General features: G+C 44.1%; 1 protein-coding gene across 1 annotated transcript in view; it reads right to left on the bottom strand.

The window, feature by feature from the left end:
* Positions 1-743, bottom strand: part of LOC126335910 (anti-sigma-I factor RsgI-like) — a 29,668-nt gene extending 28,925 nt beyond the window's left edge. The window contains exon 1 of the mRNA XM_049999384.1: positions 177-743. Coding sequence (XP_049855341.1) covers positions 177-743 — 567 coding nt within the window. The remainder of the gene's footprint in view (positions 1-176) is intronic.
* Positions 744-24,069: the final 23,326 nt, after the last annotated feature.

Here is a 24,069-nt window from a genome sequence, read left to right as displayed (position 1 = left end):
CCTCAGCTTTATACTGAGTTGTCATTCTTCGGTGTTTTTTTTAATCATAGTTTTTCCCATACACTTTTAAGCTTCACCTTCACCTGTTTTCCACACAATCCTCAGACTGTGACATCAGGGAAAAGGCTTACGTCCCCGTAATCATAGCAAGACGCCATGTTCTTTTAGCCACTCACTTGTTCGTTTCTTTGTTTCTGTTCATTGCTTTGTTTCTCTTCATTGCTTTGTTTCTCTTCATTGCTTTGTTTCTCTTCATTGCTTTGTTTCTCTTCATTGCTTTGTTTCTCTTCATTGCTTTGTTTCTCTTCATTGCTTTGTTTCTCTTCATTGCTTTGTTTCTCTTCATTGCTTTGTTTCTCTTCATTGCCTTGTTTATGGCCGTTGCCTTGTTTATGGCCGTTGCCTTGTTTATGGCCGTTGCCTTGTTTATGGCCGTTGCCTTGTGTATGGCCGTTGCCTTGTGTATGGCCGTTGCCTTGTGTATGGCCGTTGCCTTGTGTATGGCCGTTGCCTTGTGTATGGCCGTTGCCTTGTGTATGGCCGTTGCCTTGTGTATGGCCGTTGCCTTGTGTATGGCCGTTGCCTTGTGTATGGCCGTTGCCTTGTGTATGGCCGTTGCCTTGTGTATGGCCGTTGCCTTGTGTATGGCCGTTGCCTTGTGTATGGCCGTTGCCTTGTGTATGGCCGTTGCCTTGTGTATGGCCGTTGCCTTGTGTATGGCCGTTGCCTTGTCTCTTCTTCATTGCGTCTCTATTTTGAACTTATGTCTAAGAAGTGTTTTTTGATGTGCGTGCATGTGCGTATGCGTTTGTGTATGTAATGATAGTGGGGGGGAGGGAGAGGGGGGGGGATTGTTTCTGGGAATTCGAAGATGTTTAAATTCAACCCCCTTCTAACAGCCGTGTACCGCAAGTCTCTAGAGGAACGGAAGGTTCCAAATGATTCGAAAAAAACAAAGGTAGCCCCAGTCTTCAAGAAGGGTAGTCGAGCAGATGCGCAAAACTGTAGACCTATATCTATGACGTCGATCTGTTGTAGAATTTTAGAACATGTTTTTTGCTCGAGTATCATGTCGTTTTTGGAAACCCAGAATCTACTCTGTAGGAATCAACATGGATTCCGGAAACAGCGATCGTGTGAGACCCAACTCGCTTTATTTATTCATGAGACCCAGAAAATATTAGATACAGGCTCCCAGGTAGATGCTATTTTCCTTGACTTCCGGAAGGCGTTCGATACAGTTCCGCACTGTCGCCTAATAAACGAAGTAAGAGCCTACGGAATATCAGACCAGCCGTGTGACTAGATTTAAGAATTTTTAGCAAACAGAACACAGCATGTTGTTATCAATGGAGAAACGTCTACAGACTTTAAAGTATCCTCTGGCGTGCCACAGGGGAGTGTTATGGGACCATTGCTTTTCACAATATATATATAAATGACATAGTAGATAGTGTCGGAAGTTCCATTCGGCTTTTCGCGGTTGATGCTGTAGTATACAGAGAAGTTGCAGCATTAGAAAATTGCAGCGAAATGCAGGAAGATCTGCAGGGGATAGGCACTTGGTGCAGGGAGCGGCAACTGACCCTTAACATAGACAAATGTAATGTATCACGAATATATAGAAAGAAGGATCCTTTATTGTATGATTATATGACAGCGGAACACACACTGGTAGCAGTTACTTCTGTAAAATATCTGGGAGTATGCGTGCGGAACGATTTGAAGTGGAATTATCATATAAAATTAATAGTTGGTCAGGCGGGTACCAGGTTGAGATTCATTGGGAGAGTCCTTAGAAACTGTAGTCCATCAACAAAGGAGGTGGCTTACAAAACACTCGTTCGACCTATACTTGAGTGTTGCTCATCAGTGTTTGATCCGTACCAGATCGGGTTGACGGAGGAGATAGAGAAGATCCAAAGAAGAGCGGCGCGTTTCGTCACAGGGTTATTTGGTAACCGTGATAGTGTTACGGAGATGTTTAGCAAACTCAAGTGGCAGACTCTGCAAGAGAGGCGCTCTGCATCGCGGTGCAGCTTGCTCGCCAGGTTTCGAGAGGGTGCGTTTCTGGATGAGGTATCGAACATATTACTTCCCCCTACTTACACCTCCCGAGGAGATCACGAATGTAACTTAGAGAGATTCGAGCGCGCACGGAGGCTTTCCGGCAGTCTTTCTTCCCGCGAACCATACACGACTAGAACAGAAAAGGGAGGTAATGACAGTGGCACGTAAAGTGCCCTCCGCCACACACCGTTGGGTGGCTTGCGGAGTATAAATGTAGATGTAGTTTCTTTAGGGAAGTGTCTTTTTATAATTCATTAAGTGTATCAAACAGTGTTTTGATGCACAGTGTTCTGTATTCGCTCAAAACTTTCTCACCAGTGTATTATTGTTTACTGTGTGCGTTTGTCAACCTCTATTGTAAATTTTTCCTAGAAACTATTGCCTTCTCTGAGAACCTTGAAATCAGTTTCAATATTATTCGGCTGGTGGTTTTCCTCTATGATATGATCTACCGGAGTTAAGTGTATACTGGAAGTTTTTTAAGGCTGTGGGTTGCTCACAATACCTAGTCTTAAAATTTCTGAATTTTTAGCCTATAGTTTATATTTTTCTATTATGTCTTATATGTGCGGAATTACATTAATGGTCTTTCTTTCATCAGAATGTTCCCCACCCTATCTACGTTTTTGTTGCTGTATATTAGTGTGTACCATGCTGTTATCCATGTAATGTGTTCCTGATTACTTGTGTTCCCTGTGTTCGGCATGTTGTGGTGTTTCCGCCTGTTTGTTGTGGCTAGTAATTTATCCTTGGCGTGTTCTTCTCGATTTGCTTTATTTTTTTGTTTAGTTTATTTATTGTCTTCGTCTCCTAACCATTCTGTCTGGTTATCTGGTGTACCGTATTTAGTTTCTGCTTATAGATGAATTTGTCCACTGAAGTCAAGTCTATGTACCATGTATCTGAACTTGAATGTTTGTGCCGGCCGCTGTGGCCGTGCGGTTCTAGGCGCTTCAGTCTAGAACCACGTGACTTCTACGGTCGCAGGTTCGGCTCCTGCCTCGGGCATGACTGTGTGTGATGTCCTTAGGTTAGTTAGGTTTAAGTAGTTCTAAGTTCTAGGGAACTGGTGACTACAGATGTTAAGTCCCATAGTGCTCAGAGCCATTTGAACCATTTTCTTTTAATGTTTTTGTGTCAGTGGTTGATTAAGCTGGTCGCGAAGGCTTCTTTACAACTACTTAGCAGATAAAGTTCTGTCAAACGATAAAAGGTATAGAAACAAGCCAACATGTATAAATTCACTTTTCGAAACTAACATGGTTTCAGGGAGAAATCGAAACACACAAAATGTCCATATCATAGTTTTTAGGCCTAAAGTAGAAAAATAAACCTGAACTTTGCGTAATATTTTCGACCGTCTACTCTGAACAACAGTTAATCCAGGTTTTGTATGTCCTATAATTAAAGGTTTGTGGGACTTTCCCTGTTCACCTATGTAATAAAATGAAACACCTGCACCCGTTCTTTCGGTGCTATTTATTATGTAGCAACCAGTTTCGGTGACTCAGTACACTGTCAGTGTCAGTTAGGGTCTGAAGATGGTGTATTGAGACACCGAAACTGGTTGCTACATAATAAATAGCACCGAAAGGACGACTGTAGATGCTTCATGCTATTACAGTCAATCCAGTGACGTCCACATAACACTTCCGTGTTCTCAAGTTGATTCATGGTTATCGCTTTAAAAATCTCTTTAACCATCTCCCCCCCCCCCCCACCCCTCCGCCTCGCCTCCTTTTGAGACTGGAGATGAATGATCAGCATTGTTACTCCCATTTGGAAAGGTTGTTGCCTAATATCGGAAGCTCTTAATCTGGAATACCTGTTCTCCATGAACTCGCAGCACCTAACACTTTCTCCAGTTCATCACCTGTAATACACTTTCGTCCATGCTTCGTATTTATTAATTCATCCACGTCCTTTGTTTTATGTTTTACTTAGTATTCAAGAGTTAATTTCGGCACATTGTACCCTTTCGAAGCTTATAAATAATACATATTTTTTTCCTTAACTGCATCAACAGTTTCGATCAGACTGCTACTTCCATTGCTTCCGTTTCTTCTTATTTTTTAAAGCTGTAAAATAAAGTTGTCAGTATAACTAATCCAAGCCTAACAATGGATCTCCTATACCGCTAACCAGACCTCTACATCAAAGAAACAAACACGCCTCGAATGGAAACGTTGTTGTTGTCGTTGTCTTCAGTCCGGAGACTGGTTTGATGCAGCTCTCCATGCCACTCTGTTCTGTGCAAGCCTCTTCATCTCCCAGTACCTACTGCAACCTACATCCTTCTGAATCTGCTTAGTGTATTCATCTCTTGGTCTCCCTCTACGATTTTTACCCTCCACGCTGCCCTCCAGTACTAAATTGGTGATTCCTTGATGCCTCAGAACGTGTCCTACCAACCGATCCCTTCTTCTGTAGCACCACATTTCGAAAGCTTCTATTCTCTTCTTGTCCAAACTATTTACTGTACATGTTTCACTTCCATACATAACTACACTCCATACAAATACTTCCAGAAATGACTTCCTGACACTTAAATCTATACTCGATGTTAAGAAATTTCTATTCTAAAGAAATCCTTTCCTTGCCATTGCCTGTCTACATTTTATATCCTCTCTACTTCGACCATCATCAGTTATTTTGCTCCCCAAATAGCAAAACTCCTTTACTACTTTATGTGTATCATTTCCTAATCTAATTGCCTCAGTATCACCCGACTTAATTTGACTACATTCCATTATTCTCGTTTTGCTTTTGTTGATATTCATCTTATACCATCCTTTCAAGGCACTGTCCATTCCGTTCAACTACTCTTCCAAGTCTTTTGCTGTCTCTTACAGAATTACAATGTCATCGGCGAACCTCAAAGTTTTTATTTCTTCTCCCTGGATTTTAATACCTACTCCGAATTTTTCTTTTGTTTCCTTTACTGCTTGCTCAATATACAGATTGAATAACATCGGGGAGAGGCTACAACCCTGTCTTACTCCCTTCCCAACCACTGCTTCTCTTTCATGTCCCTCGACTCTTATAACTGCCATCTGGTTTCTGTACAAATTGTAAATAGCCTTTCGCTCCCTGTATTTTACCCCTGCTACCTTTAGAATTTGAAAGAGAGTATTCCAATCTACATTGTCAAAAGCTTTCTCTAAGTCTACAAATGCTAGAAACTTAGGTTTACCCTTCCTTAATCTAGCTTCTAAGATAAGTCGTAGGGTCAGTATTGCCTCACGTGTTCCAACATTTCTACGGAATCCAAACTGATCTTCTCCGAGGTCGGCTTCTACTAGACTCTGTAAAGAATTCGTGTTAATATTTTGCAGCTGTGGCTTATTAGACTGCTAGTTCGCTAATTTTCACATCTGTCAGCACCTGCTTTCTTTGAGATTGGAATTACTATGTTCTTCTTGAAGTCTGAGGGTATTTTGCCTGTTTCATACATCTTGCTCACCAGATGGTAGAATTTTGTCAGGACAGGCTCTTCCAAGGCCGTCAGTAGTTCCAATTGAATGTTGTCTACTCCGGGGGCTTTGTTTCGACTCGGGTCTTTCAATGCTATGTCAAACTCTTCACGCAGTATCGTACCTCCCATTTCATCTTCATCTACATCCTCTTCCATTTCCATAATATTGTCTTCAAGTACATCGCCCTTCTTTCCCCCATTGCTGTCAATTGTTCCCTCTTACTCTCCCTGAAACTCTGTTTATCCAGGTCCCATCTCCTTAAATTCCCACCTTTTTGCAGTTTCTTCAGTTTTAATCTACAGGTCATAACCAATAAATTGTGGTCAGAGTCCACATCTGCCCCTGGAAGTGTCTTACAATTTAAAACCTGGTTCCTAAATCTCTGTCTTACCAATATATAACCTATCTGATACCTTCTAGTATCTCCAGGGTTCTTCCATGTATACAACCTTCTTTCATGATTCTTAAACCAAGTGTTACCTATGATTAAGTTGTGCTCTGTGCAAAATTCTACCAGGCGGCTTCCTCTTTCATTTCTCTCCACCAATCCATATTCACCTACTTAGTTACCTTCTCTCCCTTTTTCTACTACCGATTTCCAGTCCCCCATGACTATTAAATTTTCGTCACCCTTCACTATCTGAATAATTTCTTTTATTTGATCATACATTTCTTCAATTTCTTCATCTGTAGAGCTAGTTGGCATATAAACTTGTACTACTGTAGTAGGTGTGGGCTTCGTATCTATCTTGGCCACAATAACGCGTTCACTATGCTGTTTGTAGTAGCTTACCCGCATTCCTATTTTCCTATTCATTATTAAACCTACTCCTGCATTACCGCTATTTGATTTTGTTTATAACCCTGTAGTCACCTGACCAAAAGTCTTGTTCCTCCTGCCACCGAACTTCGCTAATTCCCACTATATCTAACTTTAACCTATTCATTTCCCTTTTTAAATTTTCTAACCTACCTGCCCGATTGAGTGATCTGACATTCCACGCTCCGATCCGTAGAACGCCAGTTTTCTTTCTCCTGATAAAGACATCCTCTTGAGTAGTCCGCGCCCGGCTATTTTACCTCCGGAATATTTTATCCAAGAGGACGCAATCATTTAATCATACAGTAAAGCTGCATGCCCTCGGGAAAAATTACGGCTGTAGTTTCCTCTTGCTTTCAGCCGTTCGCAGTACCAGCACAGCAAGGCCGTTTTGGTTAATGTTACAAGGCCAGATCAGTCAATCATCCAGACTGTTGCCCTTGCAACTACTGAAAAGGCTGCTGCCCCTCTTCAGGAACCACACATTTGTCTGGCGTCTCAACAGATACCCTTTCGTTGTGGTTGCACCTACAGTACGGCTATCTGTATCGCTGAGGCACGCAAGCCTCCCCACCAACGGCAAGGTCCATGGTTCATGGGGGGAGGACGGAAACCTTATTATCTATTAAATAAACTAGAATTCAGATACTTAATTCAAAACATCTACTTTCAGACTAACTATAATAATACATAATAAATGCTTATATTAACTGATGTCTTCAGATACACTGAACGCTGCAAAATATTACTCAACTGCCGTCTTACAACACTTCCTATTGAATAACCACGTGCTATTCTTATTGCAAGGAAACTCAAAATGGCCATATGGGAGGAGAAGAAAAGCTCTTGACGCATCCAGCGGTAGAGTACAAGAAAGGAACTCTTGCTATTTAATATTGGGGAACCACCCTATAATGGATCCCTCTACGCTACTGTTCTCATCAGACGTAAATCCATTGCTGACGACTGTCTTCTGGTTATATACGGGGATTCTGCAACCTCTGTTTGGTCATCTGGTTCTCTACACGTCCCTCCAAGTATTAAGAAGTTGTGTAATTCATGACACGACGAATTGCAATTGTTTTTAGGTGTGGCAACACATTGTCAGATAAGTAGTCATGGTAACTAGATATTCATTTACTCCTATACGTCACCGTTAGAACAAAGCTGCCTGGTGAGGTTCTTTGCCCACTTTTCCCATTGTTACAAACTTTGTGGACGGAAAAACTGTGAGAGGATCCAACTCCTCTCGGCTGTTGTGTTGGTGGATCCTGCGCTCGTGTCCGCGACGACCGAATGCAGGTGGCCCCCGGGAAGTACTCTTCAGCTATTCCAGCACTGCAGAAGGCGAGACTGTGCGCAAGGCATTAAAACTGCAGCGCTGCTTCCGGCTGACAGAAAGGAAAGGAAAGGAAAGGAAAGTGGACAAATGAGGCTGAGGGGGACGAGGGGTGACAGAAATGAAACTCACCATTACACCAGCCTATATATTATAACTGCACTTTATTAAGAGCTATTACATTAAATATGACAACGCAGTAAATTAAATGAAACTTACTGTATAAAAACCCATACAATTGTATTGGATGTAGTTTTTTCTCAGACATAGTAATAACCTGTAAAGGACGTGGACACACAATCCTCATCAATTAAAAATCGTGTGCCACGTGTGATGTTGCATAGCACGGTGGCCAGATTGCCTTATCTAAAGTGGAAAAATGTATGGATTGATGGTGTTTGTGAGAACTGTAGCATAAGTACACAATAAAAAAATCACACTTAACCAGTAACCACGGGAAGAGAAACCTCGCGATTCTTTGCCTCAAACCACACTCCCATACAGCTGTTCATGGTACTGTCTCATGTATACAAGTGTGCGCAGGTAAAACTGCAGCTGGCAAAGAGTGCACAGACAGGAATCTTATAGTACTTTCGACGTAAAAGTTAAGCTATATGTTTCGTCGTGTACTAAGAGTTACATAGGTTATGGGAGAGCATATCATATATACGAAACGCACAGAAAACTTTCTACACAAATGTCGGGATTTAATACATAGATAGCATATGAATACACTGCCCAGAAAAATGGTCGAATGTCGGTGAAACTCCCTACATCGACAAGTATGTAAATGATTAGAGGTGCAAATCAAACTATGGAAAACCCAGGACGGAATGTAACAATATTATGAGAAGGAAAGTTGCTACTCACTATATAGTGGAGTGGCTGAGTCGCAGATGGGCACAACAATAAGACTCTCACAATTACAGCTTTCGGCCGTTAAGACCTTCGTCAACAACAGACACGCGCGCGCGCACGCATGCAAACGCATTTCCCACACACAACTGCAGTCTCAGGTGTGGTTTCAGTTAACGGCCGAAAGCTATAATTGTGCAGGTCTTTTTGTTGTGCCTATCTGCGACTCAGCATCTCCGCTATATGGTGAGAAGCAACTTTCCTTCTCATAATATTAATTAGAGGTGCATTTCTCTGTCAGCAGAACGGCTACCCGAGTGCATTAGCATTGTTCGTATTTAACGCTATTGCCAGGGGCGTCAGCAGCATCACAAGTTGAATACTTGGTGTGAAGGACACGGACATGCTGTGTACTCGTATGAGACAGAGTTGTCAGCACCTGACAGCATGGAAGGGCGGTCTTTGTGGGTCTACATTCGGCCGGCTGATCGGATCGTGCAGTATCCCCACTTGTGAGGGATTCGGAATTAACAGAGGCCTGATGTTTGACTACACAGGAACAGGAACGCAGGCACACTCTTTGTCGAGGTGTCGGTTGACCTCACCTTACTGCCACAAAAGAGCGCCGCTGTGTTTTGCACCAAGCACGTCATAACCCCTTCACATATGCGCCTGCCACACGAGAACGAGTAATGGACTCCCCGCAACATTTTGTTTCGTCCCGCACCAACAGTCGGAGACCAGCAGCAGGCTGACTAGGGAATTATCGCCTCACGCTTAGACTGCTGTTAACACCACTACACAGACTGCTGTGTCTGAAATGTGCCGCGACCAGAAAGCATCAACTGTTGCTAAATTGCGTCGCTCTGTATTCACTGAGTAATCCCAGGTCTGCAGTACCCCAGAGGAGCATCGTCAGGAAGTATGGCGGCGACCTGGGGAGAGGTCCCATTCTTCCAATGTTTTGGAGAGGCATAGCGGTGTATCTGCTGGCTTCCTAGTGTAGGGCCCCAGCGAGTATAACTTCAGGACACGGCCAGTAGTGACTGAGGAGACTGTTACGACAGCTCACGGACAACCTGAGCCCCCATGTGTTAACTCTCATGCGACAGTATCGTGTTGTCTTTTTCAACAGCGCAATGTTCATCACGCAAGTCACGTGTCTCTTATGAACTGTCTGCATGATGTTGAGGTACTCCCGTGGCCAGCAGATCTGTTCCCGATAGAACACGAGGAGATCAGCTTAGACATCAACTAAGTCCCACTTCCAGTACCCAGGACATCGAGGACCCGTTACAACAGTTGTGGTGCAACTTGCCCTTGGAGAGGATTCAACGGCTTTACGGCACCCTTTCCAACGTAATCGGTGGAGTCTGTCTTATGTAATAATTTCCCACAGGTACCACAGTTAATTTTGTAACGCCTTGGCTGTGACAATGGAAGGCAACTGTTTGTCGTAGGCTGAATATTTTTCTCCAAATAATTATTGACGCGGAAGCCCATCCAAATGGCTCAAATGGCTCTGAGCACTATGGGACTCAACTGCTGTGGTCATCAGTCCCCTAGAACTTAGAACTACTTAAACCTAACTAACCTAAGGACATCACACACATCCATGCCCGAGGCAGGATTCGGACCTGCGATCGTAGCAGTCGCACGGTTCCGGACTGCGCGCCTAGAACCGCGAGACCACCGCGGCCGGCCCCATCCAAATGTTAGTGTTCTTAAATGTGTTTGCAACTTTGTCTGACATAGTTTCTATACATGGTAGGACCGGATATTTAGGATTGTTCCTTATACTTTCCTTCCCTCGTGTGATTTCATCATCTGAAACTGAATATGGTAACATTTCTTAGCATACAGTTTTCCGACCACTTCATCTATTTCTTGTTCAGTCGCTGGTATCATTATTAACCTAAAATGGAGTGGAAGAAGACACTTCTGACGTAATTTCAGGTAGCATAAAGATTTTTGGACGGCTGTGTCTGTTGTTATGGATTTCCAGTACCCGCTGAACTGGAGTCGACGGTCAGTATTCGTTATTCTTAAGTCTAGAAGACTGGTACTATTTACCTCGTCCAGGTCCTTGAAAACCTTACGTTGAGGTGCATAGTGCATATTATTCCTCCATGTTAACATCATACTCACTTCTTGAAGGGAACTGCTCAACAGAACAAGCACGTCATCGACATAGCGTGCTGTCTTCTGGATGTGCTGTGTGACGCCGGGTCAGCATCCGTGCCGCTTTGACAACGCCTTCACGCCTGTCACCTCCCAGTCGGCGACGTGCAGGGTATCTCACGACACGCTGTCGCAATGGCGCTGGAATCACCAGCCATCAGTTGCCATAGTCGTCTGATGTTAGCGCTAGCACTCCCTGTACCATCTGGACCATGTTTTCTAGCGAAAAATTTGTGCACAGTTCTGGAAAGGAAAGGGGTGGAAGGCGTTCCAGCTAACACTGACGAGTGTGTTCAGTACCTTATTTGACGATAAGGTAGTCAGCTCTATCCTTTGCAATTATGGATACAATAACATGGAACTACCGTAGGTAGTTCTGAAAAGTACGATCTATCCGGAACCACAGTGTTTTCCACGAATAAAATGTGTAGTGAATTAAATATTTTTAATATCTGAGGAACAGCGTCCTGCGTTGAAGAGTTTGTGCCGTTTCATCAGGAAGGTTGTTCTGAGGCATTATAGTTTGTTATGCGGAGAAATTTTGTTCCATTGTGATCTGCGTGGGATTTTTGTATGGCAAACATGAATACCAGTGCTTGCTTTTCTATCTGGAAATATTTAATCTGGACTGAAGCGAGAATTACAGAGTCTTATGGGATGAGTTGTTCACGCCCCTCGCTTCTCTTCTGAGAAAGAACAGCCGCCATGCTATGTTGTGATGGTCAGATACCAGGATAAGGCGGTTTGATGGATCGTACGTCCGCAGACGGACTTGAGATAAAGTTTGAACATGTGAACACTCTCCTGACACTGCTGTGATGATTTGCATTTTGCAGCGTTCTTCTAGAGATTAAGGGTTTTTACGATCTGGGCGGCATTTGTTATCAATTTTGCATAATAATTTATTATGACAGTAAATGAATTAAGATGTTTTAAGTTCGTGGCCACCTGGAATTTTGCTCTCGGTTCCATATGTTTCTGAATCAGTTGAAGTCTTTTATGACTCAGTATCTTGTCTAAGTACTTCATTTGATCTTGAAAGATGTCACACTTTTTATATTGCATTTTAGTTCACTTTGGTATAGTGACAGAAATAGAAGACGCAAGTTCGCCAGATGTTGTTCTATTGTAGTCGCACTTACTAGTATATCGTCCAGATAGTGTAATGTATTCGGAGATTTTTTGATCATCTGCTTGAAAAAACATTGGAAAATAGATGGTGCACCAGCACTTCTGAACGTGGTATATGTACAATACAAATGGGGTGTTAATAGCTATGTATTTCCCTAACTGTACCTTTATCGGCAGTTGAAAATATGCTTAGGATAAATCGATGATTGCCAAAACATTTTTCTGCTGTTTTATTGGTAGAGATTTGCCTCTAAATTGACGTCAGAGTTTGAATCCTGAGTCGGACGACGAAGGACTTCATGAGCTCTGATCAGGCTTAATGTGGCTTAAATGAGACTTTCACCAAAATTTTGTCGTGCTGCATTAAATATTTTAAGTTGTTTTACAAAAGACACGCTGCTTTCCTCAAAATGGAGGTGTTGCTTTTGATGTTTCTAAAGTTTTTGCTGTTGTTAACACTTCTTCGAGGGTAGGATTTGTTAATTTTGCTACATATGCGCAAACCTCTATATGAAGTGCACATGTAATTACTACATCACGCAATAACAATCCATAGGAGTGTTTACAAATTCGAATTTCACACAAAAATTGACATTTATGGGTCAGCCCTTTGAAATCAGCTCCTTATGCAGCAGATGGTCGATGTGAATACCTGCGACAGTGACTCAATGCGAGCGTAACCGCTACTTCTGTTTGGTGCTTGAAATGCTTAGAGACTAAACTTTTTTGATTTCGGACTAATCTGAACACTCAGGCTTATAAGGACGAAATTTATTTAAAAGACGTAGTATTTCGCGGTAGTAGATAGCGATAAGGCACTCTGTTCAACAATGTCGGTTATGCTACTCACTTGGAATAAGAGTTGCAGACGGATATGAATCGGACTGTTCGACTTGTGGATAAAACTGCGGGAATGGTTGTAATGGATGTTGTTCAGGCTCGATGAACTGCTGTACTGTAAGCTGTTGCTGCTGTTATTGTTCCCGAAATTGCTTTTTCAGTTCATCTTGTCATACCTGTGCATTGCATTTGAAATTGCAGTTATTGGTTTCGTTAATCTTCTTGTTCTGTCTGCTGTTGCATTTGTAGCTGCAGTGGTTGAATTCCTAGTCCATTATCACTGAACTTCGTCTGTTGTTCTCAGACACACGCTAGGTTCGAGTCCTCGTCACTAGTATTGCTCCCGCTACAGTGCCACACATTACTATGCAGGAAATTTGAATACACTGTAGTCACTTGATAGTTCACAATTCCACTGTGCACTGGTCTTCATAAATTGTACAATACACCAAGAGAATAATCCGAACAGTCCAGGTAAAGGGTGACAGTTATTGAACTACAAACATCAAAGTTTTGCATCACCTCGGTTCCGACAGTTCCGGAAGAGAGATCAACATAAACATCATTTCCGCACTTTTTATTGCTCATGAAAACCACACATTGATGTTATACCAGCATACAGCGAGACCTTCAGAGGTGGTGGTCCAGATTTCTGTACACACCGGTACCAGTAGCACGTTGTCTTGCATTGATGCATGCCTGTATTCGTCGTGGCATACTATCCACAAGTTCATCAAGGCACTGTATCCAGATTGTCCCACGCCTCAACGGCGATTCGGCGTACATCCCTCAGAGTGGTTGTTGATCACGTCGTCCATAAACAGCCCATTTCTATTTATCCCATGTTCGATAGGGTTCATGTCTGGAGAACATGTTGGTCACTCTAGTCGGGCGATGTCGTTATCCTGCAGGAACTCATTCACAAGATATGCACGATGGGGGAGCGAATTGTCGTCCATGAAAACGAAAGCCTCGCCAAGATGCTGCCGATAATGTTTCACTATCGGTCGGAGGATGGCATTCACGTATCGTACAGCCGTTACGGCGCCTTCCATGACCGCCAGCGGCGTACGTTGGCCCCTCATAAAGCCACCCCGAAACAGCAGGGAACCTCCACCTTGCTGTACTCGCTGCACAGTGCGTCTAAGGAGTTCAGCCTGACCGGGTTGCCTCCAAACACGTCTCCGATTGTCTGGTTGAAGGCGTATGTGGCACTCGTCGGTGAAGAAAACGTGATGCCGATCCTGAGCAGTGTATTCGGCATGGACGTCGGGAGTAAAGTTGCGCATCATGCAGCTTATTGCACACAGTTTTAGTCTTAACACGACGTCATGTGGCTGCGCAAAAAGCATTATTCAACATTGTGACATTTTTTCAGAGTTCCTCCGAGCCATAATCCGTTGGTAGCGGTCATCCACTGCAGTAGGAGCCGTTGGGCGGCCTGAGCGAGGCTTGTCATCGACGGTTCCTGTCTCTCTGTATCTCCTCGATGTCCGAACATCGCTTTGGTTCACTCAGAGACGTCTGGACACTTCGGTTGTTGAGAGCCCTTCCTGGCACAAAGTAACAATGCGGACGCGGTATAACTGCGGTATTGACCGTCTAGGCATGGTTGAATTACGAACAGGAGCCGTGTAGCTCCTTCCTGGTGGTATGTCTGGAACTGATCGGCTGTCGGACCCCCTCTGTGTAATAGGCGCTGCTCATGCATGGTTGTTTTTCATCTTTTGGCGGGTTTAGTGACAGCTCTGAACAGTCAGTGACGGTGTCTGTGATACAGTGTCCACAGGTCCACAGTCCACGTCTATCTTCACGAATTCTGGGAACCGGGGTGATGAAAAACTTTCTTTGTGTGTATATGCAAAGTAACGTAAATTAATTAAAAAGTACGGCGTGCACACACCTCATTCAAGATGTTCTAATTTAGGTTATCGTTTTCGACGATGTGACGCAGACAAATAGCGAAATTCTGCATGATCCGCCGAAGTGTTGGAACATCGATGCTGTCGATAACCTCCTTGAAATGCGGTAGGGAGCTGGTGTTGTGTGGTAAGGTACTGAGCCGTAATGAATTTATTAAGTTTTTTAAAAACGTCAATGAATTGATTTTTAAAAAGCAAGAATCTAAGAATAACATTAACAAATTGCCTCCAGAAGTGGAAAGACTAAATTTCAATAACACAACTGATAGCAAACACCTCAAAACGGTAACAGTATAAAGTCACTTGCTTTTAGTACATAATATTAAATGAAGTAGAAATACATTTCATTACAAACAGCAAAACGTATGATCACATGAGTATGTCACCAATATCAACCAAAGGTGGTTCAGATTCATGATACAGGCGGTGGCAGAGTCAACGTCAGTGGCAATAATACTTTCTCCTCTACTAACACAGGACGGCGGTCGCCGCTACCACAGTACTAGAAACTTTCATTAAAAATTTCAATCATAGTACACAGGCATCTTTAGGTAGACCACAGTTAAGAGATACAATCACCTATCCTGAAACACAGACAACTCTTTACTTAAACATACTACAAATACAGAAATGTACAAATGTTATGGAGAAAACTTTGACTTGACTAGTGCGGCATAAAATTTTACTTCAGTTTTTTCTTTTCTTTTTAAGTAGATGCAGACAGTTCAGTAAACAGCCTGAGCTCAAGATAGTAGCCAGCAGGTATCAGAACTGAACTCAAGTAGTACCAGGCAGAAACTTCATAAATAACACATTTACGATGTATAACAACGGAAAACTAGGATACGGAGTCAAAATAGCCATCACCCGACAGCAAATGATGTGCACACGAATCGGATGCTCACCGCGATTTCTCTTAAAATCCAGCGCCCATTGAGAAACGCTTGCTTAGAGAACGTCGAAAGAAGGATGTAACGAAGGTTACCTGTAGTCGGAAACCCGCAGGTATCATCCACTAGACGCCACTGCGTCCAGTACTTGCAAAAGGTCAGACCGGACTCCAACCTGGCACCACAATGGACACAAAGTGCTTGCAAGTTCAATAGTAGAGAACACACCGAATACTGTGCGTCCTGCTGAAGTAGCTTTTAACAAGCAATGTTCACGGCTGCGACCGACACTCGGCCCCGCCAAACCCGCACTGAGCAAAGGCTCCACTCTCGCTGACGGGCCACGGCAGACTCTCGGCCACAACACACCGCTTCACTTGCGCTCTTCGCCGCCCGTGTCACACTGTCCACCACCACTCCAGGTCGCCGCAGCCCTTAACCGTCTTCTCCTCTGACCTGCCTTCTACCGGCGGCAGTAACACTCCATGCGCTCTTGCGGCCAGAGGGATTCCAAATCCGCGGGAATTACGCGAAATTAAACGCGGGCCCACGGCACACTCCTCAATGACTATTTCAGACCAGCAATGGTTTTGGGGTTATTGCTGTACACCTTGTCTTTAATATAGTCTAAAAAAAAGCAGCAACAAGCAGTCGCATGTGTTAAAATCCGGAGAACATAACGGTCGATCGAGGCCCACGCCAGTGGCCTGTGAGTTCCCCCAAGCCAGAATGCTGTTCCAAAAGTGCTCCTCCAGGACATCACTCTCTTGTTTCGATGGAGTCGAACTCCGTCTCGCATGAACCACATCTTGTCGAAATCAGGGTAACTTTAGATAAAGGGGATGAAATTACCTTCCCAAACCTTCACCTACCGTTCAGTAGCCACCGATTATTCCGTAACTGGGCATTGCTCACCACACGGTCACCCGTTGAGGGTGAAGAGACTTCTCGATCGCGAAATACAGGTTCTCAGTCCCCCAAAAGCGCCAATTTTGCTTATTGACGAACCCATCCAAATGAAAGTGGGCTTCGTCGCTAAACCAAACTATAAAATTCCCATCATGCCCCTTGGCCAACCGTGCAGTTTAATGTCCTAACGCAAACCGTTCAGGAGTTAAGACGCTTTTATTTCATATAGTTCAGTAATTACCACAAAGTACAAACAAATGTGTCAATAGTCCGAAGAACAGGAATGCAAAATGTAGTCCAGTGGAAGTTCAGTAAACAGCCTGTCCACAAAAGTAGGCTGTACAAGAGGTAATTTTAAGCACAGAATGGCTTGGAACTGTCTGGTTGAGGCGGAGCGTCCGGGTTTCACTGCCAACTTGACGTTAGGGACCAGGCCACGTGATGGTCTACTGGAGCCTCTTAGTAGTTGCATGAGGAGTCGTTGATACTTGACATCACTGTCGGATAACACACGTAGGAAAAAAATAACGCTTCAAAATTGATTTACGTTTACCGTTTCTTTTAATGAATCGCCGAAATTTTTATGGTTACAAGTGAAAACAACACGCTACTGAAAGTCATACATAATTATAAGCATCAGTTTCAATCCCTTTTAAAGTAAAAGAAACACTGCATTCGAATACGACAGGCCCACAGCTTTTGTGTTTTCATTTATAGCATACTGCACTGACATAGTGGTCATGCTTTAAGTTGTTCAGATGTTAGATTTTAGTGTGAAGCAGTCTTCCAAATATCAGTGTCATACATCTTTGTGTAGAAATGTGCAGCTCTCCATAGCACATATTTAATCTTGTCATAAGTACTTGCTGTGTGTCGTTACTGAAAAAGTGTTTTTCCACCTATTTGTCGTTAATGGTACTGTTGTAATTCAGTGAAATGGTGTGTGGCTGTTGAAAATTTATCCAGAGATTATATTTCGATCGAAGATCCATTTATTTCACTGAATTCTGGACTCGACCCCCAAATAAAGATCGGTGTTGGCAATTTTTTGCTACCATAAAGTAAAGTGCCAGTGTGATGTGGCAGAGATTTATATTATTCAAGAACTGAGATGAAATTCCAGTGCAGCCATCTGCTTTATTTGCACCATTTCTTTAAACCACTACAGGCCAGTATCGGGACTGTTTCTTCCTGAAGACCACATTTCATTGTTATCAAAGCTTCTCTTTCCCTCGCACTCCCTCAAGAATTCACTGGCCACAAAAAGTTAAGCGTGTATCGTGCTGTTGGTGCAGAGCAGCACCGTTCTCATGTTGGCTATCAATTAACTTTATTGTTAACCAATCAACAGTCTTATTTCCACAGCATGGTAACAGAACTGTAATTGTCTGTCATGCCGAAGTCCATTCAGAAGCTCTCGAGAGCCCGTCTGGTATGTCCAAGTGGTACACATTAGTGTACTACTGGACACAGTACTCAGCCGTCCTGTCACCAGGGTGCTACATGTAATACCCCTGCCAACAGAAATGTAACTATACATCCCATTCTTAACAACCTCAGTATTATCACTTAAGTGTCCAGTCGAGGAACGGAACTGGGCTGACAAGTACTCATCAAAGTAGCACGCATTCCTGCCACGGTAGCCTCTCCTGGCTGCCTGCTACTGTTCTCAGTTTGCGCTCAGATAGCCTTCGCCTTCGGTGCATTTACTACCTTTCTGTTTCAGAGGGAGTTCAGTCATATTTTTCGGACATAACTTCACACGCTTTTTTACTGTTGATCGCCTCTATCCAGGGTGTCTCACCAAACTTTGCCACCTCATATACTACATTTCAGAAATAAAATAAAATGTGAAAATGCAATTGCCCAGGGACGAAACTATATCAGTGGCTCACACAATGAGCAGAAACGCACTCTCTCTACAAGTACACAAATATCACTTTCAACACAAGGCTACGTTTTTTAAATTACACATGTATGTTTTTCCCACCAAAATAAAACCTGGAGGTACAGTTAATGATGGCAGATTTGTTTTAGCGCTCTAAACCATATGCCATCTGGAATACTTTAAATGATGGAAACGGTGCCACAGTTTCTGCCGTTAATCTTCAGTGTCGTAATTCAGGTTGCCTGCACTGTCCTGAAGACTATTGTAGGCAACCCGAACTCCACACATTACGACAGAAACTGTGGCGCCGTTGCCATCCTTTAAAGTATACGCATTTAAGAAGGTATGAGGTTCAGAACAGTGAAAACAAGTCTGCCGTCACTACCTGAGCCTCTAGCTTTCATCCTCGTAGAGAAGACATACATACCATTTAGAATTAAGCACAACTTTGTGTTGAAAGTGGCCGGCCGGGGTGGTCGAGCGGTTCTAGGCGCTGCAGTTTGGAACCGCGCGACCGCAACGGTCGCAGGTTCGAATCCTGCCTCGGGCATGGATGTGTGTGATGTCCTTAGATTAGTTACGTTTCAGTAGTTCTACGTTCTAGGGGACTGATGACCTCAGAAATTAAGTCCCATAGTGCTCAGATACATTTCAACCAGCCCAGACGTGACACCCTGGGGCTCCCATGTTTGGGCCGTTTAACAATTCTTTACACGCAGCACTATCTGAAGATGATCAGAGCTAATTCATAGAGCGAAAAAGTGGATACGAGCAGAGGCTCAAATGGCTCTAAGCACTATGGGACTCAATATCTGAGGTCATCAGTCCCCTAGAACTTAGAACTACGTAAACCTAACTAATCTAAGGTCAACACACACATCCATGCCCGAGGAAGGATTCGAACCTCAGACCGTACCGGTCACGCGGTTCAAGACTGAAGTGCCTAGAACCTCTCGGCGACAGCGGCTGGCACGAGCAGAGGAAAACAGCTTTTACTAGTAGGGAATACATGCAGAATATATGCTCTTGCACCATGACTGCATAAAGCCATAGAAAGTGACGGAGATTGTATAGAAATATAGTACACACAAAAGAAATTTTGACTGATGCCGCCAAATTCTAACTCTGAGGAATAAGTAAACTCTGCGAAAAAGAATATGGTGCATTGAACAACCTTGTACACTCCTGGAAATTGAAATAAGAACACCGTGAATTCATTGTCCCAGGAAGGGGAAACTTTATTGACACATTCCTGGGGTCAGATACATCACATGATCACACTGACAGAACCACAGGCACATAGACACAGGCAACAGAGCATGCACAATGTCGGCACTAGTACAGTGTATATCCACCTTTCGCAGCAATGCAGGCTGCTATTCTCCCATGGAGACGATCGTAGGGATGCTGGATGTAGTCCTGTGGAACGGCTTGCCATGCCATTTCCACCTGGCGCCTCAGTTGGACCAGCGTTCGTGCTGGACGTGCAGACCGCGTGAGACGACGCTTCATCCAGTCCCACACATGCTCAATGGGGGACAGATCCGGAGATCTTGTTGGCCAGGGTAGTTGACTTACACCTTCTAGAGCACGTTGGGTAGCACGGGATACATGCGGACGTGCATTGTCCTGTTGGAACAGCAAGTTCCCTTGCCGGTCTAGGAATGGTAGAAGATGGGTTCGATGACGGTTTGGATGTACCGTGCACTATTGTGTCCCCTCGACGATCACCAGAGGTGTACAGCCAGTGTAGGAGATCGCTCCCCACACCATGATGCCGGGTGTTGGCCCTGTGTGCCTCGGTCGTATGCAGTCCTGACTGTGGCGCTCATCTGCACGGCGCTAAACACGCATACGACCATCATTGGCACCAAGGCAGAAGCGACTCTCATCGCTGAAGACGACACGTCTCCATTCGTCCCTCCATTCACGCCTGTCGCGACACCACTGGAGGCGGGCTGCACGATCTTGGGGCGTGAGCGGAAGACGGCCTAACGGTGTGCGGGACCGTAGCCCAGCTTCATGGAGACGGTTGCGAATGGTCCTCGCCGATACCCCAGGAGCAACAGTGTCCATAATTTACTGGGAAGTGGCGGTGCGGTCCCCTACGGCACTGCGTAGGATCCTACGGTCTTGGCGTACATCTGTGCGTCGCTGCGGTCCGGTCCCAGGTCGACGGGCACGTGCACCTTCCGCCGACCACTGGCGACAACATCGATGTACTGTGGAGACCTCACGCCCCACGTGTTGAGCAATTCGGCGGTACGTCCACCCGGCCTCCCGCATGCCCACTATACGCCCTCGCTCAAAGTCCGTCAACTGCACAAACGGTTCACGTCCACGCTGTCGCGGCATGCTACCAGTGTTAAAGACTGCGATGGAGCTCCGTATGCCACGGCAAACTGGCTGACACTGACGGCGGCTGTGCACAAATGCTGCGCAGCTAGCGCCATTCGACGGCCAACACCGCGGTTCCTGGTGTGTCCGCTGTGCCGTGCGTGTGATCATTGCTTGTACAGCCCTCTTGCAGTGTCCGGAGCAAGTATTGTGGGTCTGTCACACCGGTGTCAATGTGTTCTTTTTTCCATTTCCAGGAGTGTATATAACTCCAGATTCAGTTCAGTGATCTCGCCCACAGCAAGTGCGAGTCCGTTGTGGTGATTGTGACACTTGCGCACTATTTTGAGATAACAAGCGAGATTCAAAGATTTCATATGACAGCAACTGACACGGTGACCTAGGAGGCTATGTTGGAGTCATATAGCGATTGTCGCTGACAGTGGTTGTCGGCAGATGCGCGACGTGAACCGTCGTTTATATCACAGATCTGCAGACACTGGTTGTCTTATTGTGGCTTCTACAATGAGTACACGCATATGGATTTCATCCTATCTAATTTTGTCAAGAGGCCTGATGACGATGTGATGTAATATCGAAATCATTAGCTTTATAAAGAGTTTAATATTTGCAACTGAACATGTACTGCTTGTTACTTCAAACTGACCAGTCGACTTCGAAACCATTATTTTCTACAAATAAAGGCATACAAAGAATTGCTGCCATCAGCATCCAACTCCAACCGCTGTGCTACAGAAACTAACGAGTACTCTGAGGGAATGAAGTTTGCGTCGGGCGTTTTACGTTAAGCTGTTTTCAATGCCAGTGAGTTGTCAGTGATTCAGGACTGTCATCAATCTGTGCAACAGTAATGCAAGTAACAGCTGGTTTTGTGAACTGAGCAGTGCATATAGGACAAGGCAGAGCTGTGCTCAGCCTGAAGGTTGAACGCTGTTGTGCGTGAAAACGCAGGGTCCTCCAAAGGTTGGTGTGCTCCTCCGCTGACCAGTTGTGGAGAGTGACCCGCTGTTTGTGAACTCTGAACCACGGTGTGCTTGCAGGAGATTGGAAAAATTGGAAATTTGTAGTAAGTGCAGTGGGACCAAACTGCTAAGGTCATCGGTCCCTAAGGTTACAAACTACGTAATCAAACTTAAACTGACTTACGCTAAGGAGAAACACACACACACACACACACACACACACACACACACACACACACACACACACACACACACACACATACATGCCCGAGAGAGGGCTCGAACCTCCGACGGGGGGGAGACGCACGAACCCTGATAAGCCGCCCTATATCGCGCGGCTTGCAGGAAATTCACACACAAGAAGTTGCAGTGCTTTATATTCTGTAATGCTTCAATACAACGTGTGTTAGCAAAGACAGTACCGAGGAAGACACATTGTCAAAGGAATTCCAATAATTGCCGGCAGGAGTGGCCGAGGTCCTAGGCGCTACAGTCTGGAACCCCGCGACCGCTACGGTAGCAGGTTCGAATCCTGCCTCGGCCATGGATGTATGTGATGTCCTCAGGTTGGTTAGGTTTAAGTACTTCTAAGTTCTAGGGGACTGATGATCTCAGCAGTTAAGTCCCATAGTGCTCAGAGCCGTTTGAACTATTTAAACCAATTCCAATAATTGTACTTACGAGTAAAGAAGGAATATAGCTTTAAGCAGATGAGGTTACCCGTACCTTTAAAAGACACAGGGCGAACGGACAAAATGTTTGTGCCTGCTCACAAATTTTTTAAGGAACAGTCTATCCGTTATAGATGTGGAACACTGCGACTGAGGTGAATAAATGTTTTCAGAAGCACCGCTAACAGGCGGGTAGTGTGAGCACAGAATTTTTATTTTCCCATTACTGGTTTGACATAGTCTAATGAGCCGTCATCAGATGGTACAGTTTCTTGTATTCCTTCATAGCATTCTGGATGTAGTTTCGTAGAGTTATTTCATTCTGTAGGATTACTGCTGGTGCACGAATCACTTTGGAAAACCCATTAACTATGTTGCTAACTTACGTTAATTGTATAACAGTACACATACTTTGTCGCAGGTGACAACTCATCGTCAGTGTGTGTCGTCAGTGAAAACGAGGGAGACGAAACTCAGTAAACAAAAGACCGTGGCATTCCGTCTTATAGTGATAACCCAACAGTTCCATGGCTGATTTGAATGGCAGAAACTTTTTACAGTGCCGTATTTTTAAGCGACCATAGGTGCTCACTAAAAGAATATCCAATATAAACTTATTCCATTGTTTTTTTGTCGCATGTGTCCCATGTGTCCCATGTCTGTTACCTTTTTTGTTAGTGTAGTACTCAGTATGTTAATTTATGATAATTGGTATGAGCTAAATGAAACAAGAAATTTAAAATTAAATCTTTCGTTTCAGAACTTGAGCTGTGTTCATCGTACAACAGCATTAGTCGTTGAACTCACGTGAGTATCCAGGAATTGAATAAATTCTGTTTTACATAATTGTTTCGTTAACATGCTGCGTTATCTGGTATGATAACTCAAGAACTAATTTTCTTGAAGGAAGCTCAACAACCTAAATCTTTCCTTAAACAACTCAAGCATTTCAAAACCTATTATCAAATATTAATCATTTATTTTTTTACGAATAACGCTGCCTACATAGCTGAAATGCTCCTAACGGCAACATTAGAAACAAAAGGTACACTGAAAGTAATAATTGTTATTATATCAAGTGAGGAATAGCTTGCCTGCTTTGAAATAAAAAGGTAAGGAAAACTTGCGAGTCTGGGAAGATGTTTCAGGCTGGTCATTCTGATTTCTGAATACCTTAAAGCGGTGTCACCGACCGTTGGTACGTGCGATGATGTCTGGTTGCAGCCCAGGTGGCAAGTACACGCAACAGCACAAGTCGTAGCACTTGAAAAGACAGCTAGATCGCTCGTCGAAATATTGAGGAGAATTCGCCTTATACCCAGAAGCATGTCATTAATTAAAACGACTAATTTCACGTCATGCTCCTCTTAACTGTGGGTGTCACGAACAATTTAGAGACAGAGAACATATTTATGAAGCCCAAGGTGCAACGTGTAAACGAACGTCTACAAAGCACGTAAAAATTTCTACAGAGGTCGCAGAAATCTACTGAAAGAGAGCTAACCATATAAAAATAGATTATGGGACATAAAGTGCAAACTGCAGTCATAAAGCAGGAGTTCTACGAGACGTTTATGGCACTTACCAATCATAGTGAACCACGAAACGGCACTCTATTTATGTGCAAAGCTGAGTATGAGGATCCGAGCAACCTGTCACGGCGTAAGGTCTCCCCCGCCGAGAGACGTGTGGCAGTACGTCAAGTAAACAATACCTCGATATGCTGGAACACTGCTAACGCGACAACTGCAGCAGAG

This window comes from Schistocerca gregaria, chromosome 2 (genome assembly GCF_023897955.1).
Source record: "Schistocerca gregaria isolate iqSchGreg1 chromosome 2, iqSchGreg1.2, whole genome shotgun sequence".
Classification (NCBI taxonomy): Eukaryota; Metazoa; Arthropoda; class Insecta; order Orthoptera; family Acrididae; genus Schistocerca; species Schistocerca gregaria.
This window is presented reverse-complemented; position numbering and strand designations above follow the sequence as displayed.